Genomic DNA, 10199 nt, shown 5'->3' with positions numbered 1-10199 from the left:
TGCTCGTCACCTCGCCTGAGGCTGTCATCTTTAACCTCATCAACCCTGTATCACAACATTCCTTACTTTTAGAAGACACGTTTCTCAGAGAGCCAGAATGACTACACTGTCTTTCCCTAATTGGGTGAAAAATAGATCATTTGCATGCTTACAAATACGTTTCTTAGCAGAGAATATACAAGGCTTGTTGAATCATGATTGCACTGTTCTCATTTAATCAAAGGCATTTCAGCATTGTTGTTTGACACACTTGTTAGTTTTTAGCAGTAGCTGATTTTATTTTCCCTCAATGAAATATTCAGATACTATCTTGACCTCATTTCTGATCAAATCTGGTTTGGAGGTCATCTTTAATTAGTCATGCCTCTACTCTGCACACACACAAACGAAGCGTTGTCAAAAACTACCACTAGAGAGCGATCTGGTCGCGCGCAGCATAGAGTACAGCCACCTGAAGCACAAAAAATAGATATGATGTAAAACAGCAAATAAATGCCTTGGCTTTTAGTTTTATTTTCATTACAGAAATTTGACACATACTTTCTACATGAATTTTAATAAACACTCTCGGGTGTGTATATAATATAAAATATGATATGAAACATGGACAGGACAGCCTCCCACCGCGCGCTGCCTGCTGTGTTGTAGTTTGCACGCGCTCTCGTTGCGCGTGCATTCTAGACGCAACAGGCGGACCACGGGGTGCGCGTGCTGTAGTCCTGTTCTGTTGACACATAAATTCCAAAGACACAGCATTTGGACAGTGTGACGAAGTGTTATAAATTAGACATTTCTAGTGGATTATTTTTGTTTTTTACCAAGTGGAGAGGGCATATTTCTACACCTTCAAGTGTTTTTAAATTACAGTTTTATGTGTCGCGTACTTCACGGAAAATTAGACGAGAATAGTAATCGAGAAACCATTGGCGTCTTCCTAATTATAACACGAGCTCGCGGTAAGTAACTTTATCTCGTGGGTCAAAGGCGCGCGCTATGCGGACCCAGCCTCGCGCCACCACTGGCCTCTGACAACTTCCCTGCGTCCACCGGAGGAACAGAAAAACGCACGAAACTTCAGCTTTCCAACCCGCTAAGGTAGAGTGGCCTTTGAAAACTGCATTACAGTAAACCAGGCTTTGCATAATACCATTGAACTGCTACCGTTATGTTTAACATATGACATTGGACTGTGTTCTCAGCTGCACTCTGTTGGTGAGTGTCTTTGAACTTAAATGTGGACAGTCTGGTCATATTTCACAACTTTTCGAATGACAGTTCAGTATCTGGATTTTTAATGCTTAAAGTGTTGTACGTTGACCTTTAAAGGGACAGTTCACCCAATAATGACAATTCTGCCATCGTTTACTCAAGCTTGTGTCCAAACCTGATACATGACTTTTTTTTTCTTGTGTGGAACATGAAAGAAGATATTTGAACAACTGCCGAACAGTTTTGTTGACCAATGATGTTCAGTTGTACATAAAAATACTGTCTCAAAATGTTTTCTCAAAATATCTTCTTGTATGAAGGAAGAAATTCATACAAGTTTGTAAAGAAAGGAGGGTGAATAAGTGATGACAGATGGCAGAATCCCTTTAAGTATAGAAACCTATTTAATTTCATATGAATTATTAATTTAAATAATAATTTAATCTTTTTAACTATCTCTCACTGTACTTAACATAGCAGGTTATTAAATCTAATGTTATAAAATTCACGTGAAATGAATGAAAAAAATATATAAAGTATATATATACTTTAAACAGAATACAAATCAGTCACACGTGTTATGATTAGCATCAGCCAGATATTATACAGCATGTCTCTACAGGTGGATAAAAATTTTCCACATGGGTGGACCAGCACAACATTGTATGTCAACATCTCCATGGTAAAGCTGTTAATGGGACTCTAGGGAAAGACAGAGAGTTGTTGCTGGATGAAGTATAACCCACAAGATCTGGACAGTCATATCATGAAAGAGGCCAAAGGATGAATAGCTGAATTCTTCATGTGACTCTTGAACAATGTTGTGATTTTATTTATTTAATCATTCGCAAATGTGAAATTAATTTCACATTAGAATTTCCTAATGCTTGAACTTGTCCATTTGTCCTTTTCCTCCATGGAGCAATACCACAATAACACAATGTTTCTCTATTTTGGCGAGAATAAACATTCCTAATAATTAACATATTAACTAAATTCCTTCTACATTTCTCAGCTGTATTTAGCGGGTTTCTCTTCCTCACACAATAGCTCTGATTGGCTGCTGGGCTTGCCAGAAGTTGAGCAGCTACTTCTCAAACAACAGACTCCATTGTTGTGTCCAGACCCCTCCGGCTCTTCATAAGGTTTCCACTTTACTCTGATCTGAGATCATTTGTATGCCTGTTCCTTCTAAAAGTCAAGTTCAGTGTTTTGTATGTTAGAGATGGTCCTAGTTCAGAGTTAAATGCAGTTTATTCAAAAGATGATCTTTGGAACCTCTCACTGGCCATTGTGGAAGCAGGAGATTGTTTTTCCTAAAAGAGAAGGGAGGGTTCCTGTTGGGTGCATCTTGTGATGGACAAGCTTCCTGCCAAGAGGAACATGTACTGTAGAATTGTGGCGAGAGAGAGGGGTGTGGGGAGATCGCTTAGTCATGTCGAAACCACAAGTGCTGAAACGTTCTTGATGATCTTTAACACATTTGTTTAGCTAGAACTCTAAATGTAAGTCAGCATTTACAAAATAGATTTACAACTAGTTTAATTTTTGTATGTTATAGGTAAAACCTGAATTTAGAAATGTAAATCAATTTAATATAATTTAATTTATTATTTATTAATTCAAATACCTATAATTAAACTATTAATTTAGTTTAATTACAATATACATTTAGAAATATCTTATTTTTATTAATATCTCTTATCTACTATCTATTTGTCTTATCTATTTGTTTAATTATAATAATTTAAATATCTTCCTGGGAGGTCAAGTAGTGCACACAAAGTCAAATAGTGCAAATAGTACAATACAGTGGGCAAGTGTCTCACTGTCTGTGATTTAATATATGACTGTTTTTTCAGGTTCCTGAGCAATGCCTGTCCCTCCTCCTCCACCTCCCCCAGCTCCACCACCCCCACCTCCACCTCCTGCAGCTCCTGCACCTCCTGCACAAGTGAGATCTGTGCACACACACATTCACAGCCAGCTATTATTGTAATATAGTTCATCAGAATGTGTGTATAATGACTCTTTTTTTCCATCTGTCTGTTGCTTTCTCTCCCTGTCTATCTTTCTCTTGTTTCTGTCACGCAGTTCCTCCTGGCAACCACCTGGCTAGATTTGCATTATTAATTAGAGATAAAATTACAGAGGCATATACAGCACAGGTGTCACATGTTCAGATTTGGCTTTCTGTTTGAATGCATGTGCACACAAATGACATCTTTGAACACATTTAAAACCAGCATTAAAAGGATAGTTTACCCTGTAATGAAAATTCTGAATCATTTATTCTCCATTTTAAACATGTATGATTTTTTTTGTTCTTCTGGAAAACACAAAAGTAGGTATTTAAAAAATGTCCATACCATGAAATTATTGTTTTGGGCTCGATGACTTTCGTTATATGGACAAAAACAGTTGAAACATTTTTCAAGATAACTTTTCAACACTTTATGAATCTTGTAGTTTTCTAAATCACACGCTATGCCATTTTAGACTTAAGGAAGTCATTTCAGAATTCAGTACCTGATTAGATTAGACCATTTTTGTTTTGTTTTGTTTTGGTATATCATGGATACTGCAATAAAAACCATATCAGAGAAAACTAATGGCACAGTGAAACTCATTAGAACTGCATAACATTAAAAATGTTGCAATTTTTCAATCTTTCTTTTAGTCACGGACAGACCCTCCTAAAATCCAGCGTTCTGAGGGTGGAGGTCGCAGTGCGCTCCTGTCTGACATTCAGAAGGGGGCGAGGCTGAAAAAGGTCTCACAAGTCAATGACCGGAGCGCACCAGTCCTTGACAGTAAGTCAAAATCAAATTTATTAACATAAACTCAATTCTTTAACACTGATCAGGAGAAATTAGTCACCTGGCAACGATCCATTCTGTTTGCAAGCATGGGAAATATGAATACTAAACTGACACTATTTCAGGTTCATTTCCTGATTATCTGATTTGGCAGTCCAAAATTCATATCTGCTGTATGATGGCAACACTGGAATATTGTTTATTAAGCAGAGCTATATTTGAACTCGAGGTCCATAACCATTGGGTTCTCACACTTCAAAGCACTCATGTGCACACAAATACATGTAGGTTTCTATCTGTATATGGAAATGCACTGTGGCAGATAAAGGGCCAAGACCTCAGGAAGTGCTGGAGTGAGGATCACACAGAAAGTGGGGGTTGACAATGCTCTTCATCTTCCTCTTTATTACAAAGGACATCAGTATTCTCTTTGCTCAAGACATGACTGTAACAAAGTTCGTAGAACGGGAAGAAGGAGGCGGGAACCGGGAAACATTTAAGAGTTCAATAATAAAAATAAACAAACACAAAAGTAAAGCGGCAGGCCCTCACGGACGACTGGCACACACAAAACACAAAATAAAGTCCAGGCCTGGTCCTCTCTCGTCTTCCACTGTCGTCACTCCTCCTTTTATCCTTCCGGAGCTCCTCCGTGGGACTCGAGACCGGTGAGTGGTGCAGGTGTCGCTCATTATCATTAACTCCACCAGCCTCGCTCCGTTCCCACGGCTCTCAGCCCCGCCCCACTCCCTACAATGACATTTTCATTAAAAAGTAATTGGCTCACTTCAGCTTACAGTTCCTGTTTATGCATCAGTCTTTGTCTCGAGACTCTCGACGTCTCCTTGCCTTATGTGATTGAAAGTAGGATGTTCTTGGGCATTATCTTTTGTTGGTCCTGGAAAAGGTCATTATTATAACAGAAGCTATTAAGAAGACGAAAACTAGATATTGAAAATGTATTATAGTTTGCAACTATAGTTTATAACTATAATTTAGTTTATGTATGTATATAACAAAAATGGCAAACTAAATTATATTATGTTATTACAGTTTATGGATCTTGTAGTTCCCTAAGTCATGTTGTGTCACGTTAGGCATTATTTAATTATGCTAAAATTAAGTACATGATTAGGTTAGAGCATTTGATGCCACACAATTTGAGTTTTACTTTGGTGTATCATGGATACTGTGATAAAAATCAAACCAGAGGAGGGATATATATATATATATAATATTAATTTATATATAATTACAAAACGTTTGATATTAAATATTAAATAGATTAAAATTTATATTAAATTATTAATGGTATTTAATATTCAGTAATAAAAATTCGAGTCTTCTATGAAATTGTAACTGATATATATATATATATATATATATATATATATATATATATACCCTAATCATATCATTTACACTAATGCTAACCATAAAGTGAGATTAAAATTTTAGGTTTATTTAAAAAAACAAACACTTTAAAACTAAATCTAACCCTAAAATCTGAATGGTGTATTGCAGTGTGATCCAGGAACATGGTCTACTTGGTGAAATCACAGTAAGCATAATGATGAAGTATGTATTTGCAGAACCTAAAGTGAATGGTGTGGATGACAGTGGAAGAAATGTGGTTGCTGGAAACTCTACAAACACAGCAGGATCTGCTCCATCTGCAGTTGGTCCAACTCTGGGTGGACTATTTGCTGGGGGATTTCCTGTACTCAAACCAGTCGGACAAAGAGACAAGCAGCCACATCACAACCCAGGTATTGAAGTCAGATCTGTTTATTCTCATGCTTTATATTTTTCCATTGCTGGACAAATCTTGAATGACTCTCTGATATGACTTGTTTGTGTTTCAGTGTCTCGCTCCGGCTCTACTGCCAGCCTGAAGCAGCCTCTCTGGAACCCTCCATCACAGGGAGACGGGTTCAGAGGAAGCGCCCCTGATCTTTCCCCCTCCCACAAACCTTTGGGAAGAGCCTCCTCACTGTCTAAAACTCGGCCTATTTCCTCATACACAGCCCCTCCCTCCCCAAGTCAAACTTCACATCCTTCTTTCAAACTGTCCTCTACTCCTCCTTCCTCTGCCCCTCCAGCTCCTCCTCCTCCTCAGGAGCGGCCCAATATCAGACCACCTCCTCTCCCCACCTGCCCGCCCCCACCCCCTCCTCCTCAAATGGCCAAACCCACTTGGTTACCCGTCCAATCACACTCCATTCCCATGCCTACGACTCCGCCTCCTCCACTTCCTCCCTCGGTTCCTCCGTTCTCACTTCCAGACAGATCGTCTGGGGGCTTCTACCCTCCGCCCCCTCCATTACCTCAATCAATTCCTCCATCCATGCTCCCTGATAGGTCATTCTACCCTCCACCACCTCCGTCCTTGCTCCCTAACAGGTCATCTGGAGTCTTCTTCCCTCCGCCCCCTTCTTCGGGGCCGTTAGAAATGAAGGACAGTCCTTTAGGGCCTCCTCCCCCACCTCCTCTTCCTGCTGCATTTGCATGCAGTCACTCCTCCTCAGCACCTCCTCCACTACCTCAGAAAGTACCTCCCGTGCCTTCACCCACATACAGGCCCAGTGTACCACCTTTGCCACCATCTTACCCCTGTACTGCTCCCAGTAGACGACCCCCTGCAGTGCCACGTTTTGCAGGTAGATGACTAATGACCTTTGTTATACATATTATATATTAAAGTGTTAATACATTTTGAAAATATATAATTTATTCTTGTGATGGCAAAGCTGATTTTTCAGCTGCCATTACTCAAATCTTCAGTGTCACATGATCCTTCAGAAATCATTCTAATATGCTGATTTGCTGCTGCAAGAAATATTTCTTATTAGTATTAATGTTGAAAACAGTTGTGCTACTTAATATTTATGTGGAAATTTGTTCTTTCAATCAGGATTCATTGATGAATAGAAAGTTTAAAAGAACAGCATTTACTTAAAAATAAATATTTGTACCATAATTGTCTTTACTATCATTTCTGACCAATTTAATGCATCCTTGCTGAATATTTTTTTTTAAAGTGTAATTACTGTACAATAATACAAGATTCCATCTGCTAAGATGAGTTAACTACATCAGTTAAAATGAACTAACATTGAAAAATACTTCAAAATCATTAATTAATCTTAGTTAACATTAATGGGACTTTTTAAGTGTTGTAAAAAAAATTTAACGGTAGTCTGTTTAGAAATATTAGAAGAAAAACAAAAATTAAAACGTAACTGAGATGAACTAATCAGTCATTTATTAAGATATTTGGACTGACAGGTGCTCCACGGATGGCTCCACCCCCTGTTCCCCCTGCTCGGTCTCCTAGCACTGAACTCTCCGTTAGGATCCCACCCCCTCCTCCTCTCCCACTGTCAGCTGTGCCCAGCTCAGTACGCAACGGACACCTGCACAGCTTAGGTGAGACTGCAGGCTGTCATTGATGATGAAGCTAAAGGTCTAAATGAGCTATTATTACCATCTGATGAACAGCAACAAGCTTTTACACTAGAAATCAACTACTGTGACAATATGATTTTCTGCATGTGTATTTGCATGTTTGTGATTGCACATATGCAAAGCACTTTAATTTAACATAGCATTTCTATTTTTTCCTTTCTTTGTCTGCTTTCCAGATGACTTTGAATCGAAGTTTCACTTCCATCCTATTGAGGACTTCCCCCCTCCTGAAGAGTTCAGGCCCTTCCCACGTACCTACCCCAGCAAGGAGAACAGAGGTACAACAACTTCTTTGTATGTGAGAGTGTATGCCAGGAAAGGTGAAGTTTCTGTTAAATGACAGTGCTCACAATGTTGCCTCTGTTCATTTAGACAGGCCTGAGGCAGATGATCTTATCTATATTATTTATTTATTTTTAAAAATATTTATACAATTGTAATATTGCCTTTGCTTTATACTCAACTACATGTATAAAGTAGCCTAAAATTAGAGGGGCAAAAAAGCAGGTTATAATAGGATGAGAGAATATATTTAGTATCAATGTGTTTGAATTTGACAGCAAAAAATCAGCATATTAACACCTTTTTAGATATATGTATTATGATGCTCACACAGTGATGAACTTAAAAAATAAATTTAGGTTCTTTAAGTGAAAGAAATTAATAGAATCTTTTTGTATACATTTTTTTTATTATTATTCTCACATTAAATTATTAATCTCAAATTAAATTAATCAAAAATTGACAGTAAAGATTTGTTACAAAATATTTATATTTTAAATAAATGCTGTTCTTTTGAAATTCCTATTCATCAAAGAAGTGTTTTCAACAATGATAATGATAAAAAAGATAGGTAAACAATTTAAATCAATTACAATTTAAAATAGAAAACTGGGCTATGCCACAGCGGTTGTCGTCCATACAGGTCTAAAATAGTCTGAATATAAGCATTTATTACAATACCATAGTGATTCAGGATAAGACAAAAATTGTAATTGTAATAATATTTCACATTATTTCTGTTTTTACTGTATTTTTGATAAAAATAGAGACTTGGTGAACATTAGAGATTGTCACTGAACACATCTTACCAACCGCAAACTGTCGAATGGTGGTGTATACTGTCTACAAGTCTCTGTTTCAGTGTAAACGGTTTGTTTCAGGATCCAGTTATTATCAGATCCAAGATGAAACAATTGTGCATACAAAACTGAAAATAAATAGTTTTATCAGTTCCTCAGTTGATTCATTTAAAAACAAAGAAACACTGAAATTACCTGTCTTATTGAAAATTAACTCGTCCTGTTTTGCTTTCACAGTCAAACCACAACCTCCTGCCATGAGGACTCATTTAAGATGAAATAGGGCAATATGAAGTTTGGTGCTAACCTGTTTCAGGACATATTTTAAGCATCATCCTCATCGTCAGTGAAGAACAGCAGCCAAATAAATCTGTAGGTCAAGTCACTCAAGCACCACTTTATCAGTCTCAACTGCATTATCTGTGAAAACATTCTAGTTTGATGTAAAACTAATGTTTTTTTTTTATGTCATACACATTTCAAGAAAGAGTTTCCTATTACAGCTGCAGCCATGTTAAAACCCCTGATTCTTATAAAAAGTGTTTACCTATCTAATTAATTTTCTTCAGTCAATAATAAGTGTTTTAACATTCAATATGTTTCTGGAACAAATATATTATGCCTAATATTTTTGGTTATCACACTTGACGAGGCTTTTATTAATTATCCTAGCAGCCATTAACATACCCTGAATGGACTAAAAGGGCAAATTATTAGACTACTAACAGAATAAAAATGATAAAAAAAATGGAGATATAAAATAGGGCAAAAGGAAATAATGTTAAATCTATGCATACTAGAGAAATCTTGCAGTCATTACTGTTTTAATAGTATAGGGCATCAGTTTTTGTAAAAGGGAGGAAAGTTAACCACTAAGAGTGAAACCATGTTTTAGGCTCAAGGTGAACAGAATACATGGTTGAAATGGATGAAACTATGATGGAAAAGTAAATGAAATTACATTTCTAAAAGAGTTTATTACACAATATTGTCCTGTTTTTGATTCTTGTGGCTGCTGGAGCCCTTTGTTACTAACGCTTCATCTAACTCATCAAATCAAGACTTTCTAATACACCAAAGAAAAACTACTCTTTGTTTTTCCTTATTCTAGGTTTCATTTTTAAATCTATCTGTATTTGAAATCTGTGCCAGTATGAAATGCTGTATTAAAGCTCTGAATCAAGAGGAAGGACACATGTGAGACACTGAGAAACAGTGCCACCCACTGGACATGCTTGCAATTTATTGCTCTGACTGAATAAATCTTCATTTAACCCAAATAAACATTACAAGACATACTTGTTTCTGTGAATTATTAGGTATCTTTTCATAAAAGTTCAGTTCAATAAATAAAAAAATAAATAAATACAATTAATACAATGCATGCTTTACAAGGCACATACCAGCAAAATACTGCTTAGTCTCTTGGGAACAAGATCATGATACACATACAGAAGCATGCACAGACATAGTCATGCATTTGCAATACCAACAAACAAATAAATACGTTTCATATAAACATATTATACATTAATTTAAATCATAACGTCTTTTCATTACACAGGTCCTAAAACATTCATCCACCAGCTCAGCTGCCACTTAAAACATACTAGCAGCATCA

General features: G+C 36.9%; 1 protein-coding gene across 3 annotated transcripts; it reads left to right on the top strand.

The window, feature by feature from the left end:
• The first annotated feature begins 670 nt into the window (after positions 1-670).
• Positions 671-9875, top strand: wipf3 (WAS/WASL interacting protein family member 3). 3 transcript variants are annotated; one of them, XM_079442626.1, is made up of 8 exons: positions 671-1095; positions 3072-3163; positions 3890-4022; positions 5621-5797; positions 5894-6688; positions 7317-7457; positions 7673-7774; positions 8816-9875. In XM_079442626.1, exons 2-8 carry the CDS (start codon positions 3083-3085, stop codon positions 8854-8856), a joined length of 1470 nt encoding a protein of 489 aa, XP_079298752.1. In that variant the 5' UTR covers positions 671-1095; positions 3072-3082; the 3' UTR covers positions 8857-9875. The 3 variants fall into 3 exon arrangements, 2 of the variants coding, with proteins under 2 accessions (XP_079298752.1, XP_079298753.1); XR_013785580.1 differs by having other exon boundaries at positions 977-1095; positions 7301-7457; positions 8816-9873; XM_079442627.1 differs by lacking the exon at positions 671-1095 and adding an exon at positions 2225-2354.
• The last annotated feature ends 324 nt before the right edge of the window (positions 9876-10199 follow it).

Source organism: Barbus barbus (genome assembly GCF_936440315.1).
Source record: "Barbus barbus genome assembly, chromosome: 19".
Lineage (NCBI taxonomy): Eukaryota > Metazoa > Chordata > Actinopteri > Cypriniformes > Cyprinidae > Barbus > Barbus barbus.
The sequence above is the reverse complement of the archived record's forward strand: the minus strand, read 5'-3'. Positions and strand labels throughout refer to the sequence as shown.

Excerpts from the sequence above, each read along its gene's own strand:
- wipf3 (XM_079442626.1), top strand. The coding sequence starts at position 3,083 with ATGCCTGTCCCTCCTCCTCCACCTCCCCCAGCTCCACCACCCCCACCT. Across the intron at positions 5,798-5,893 it reads GCAGCCACATCACAACCCAG|TGTCTCGCTCCGGCTCTACT; the intron begins GTATTGAAGTCA and ends TTTGTGTTTCAG. Across the intron at positions 6,689-7,316 it reads TGCAGTGCCACGTTTTGCAG|GTGCTCCACGGATGGCTCCA; the intron begins GTAGATGACTAA and ends TTGGACTGACAG.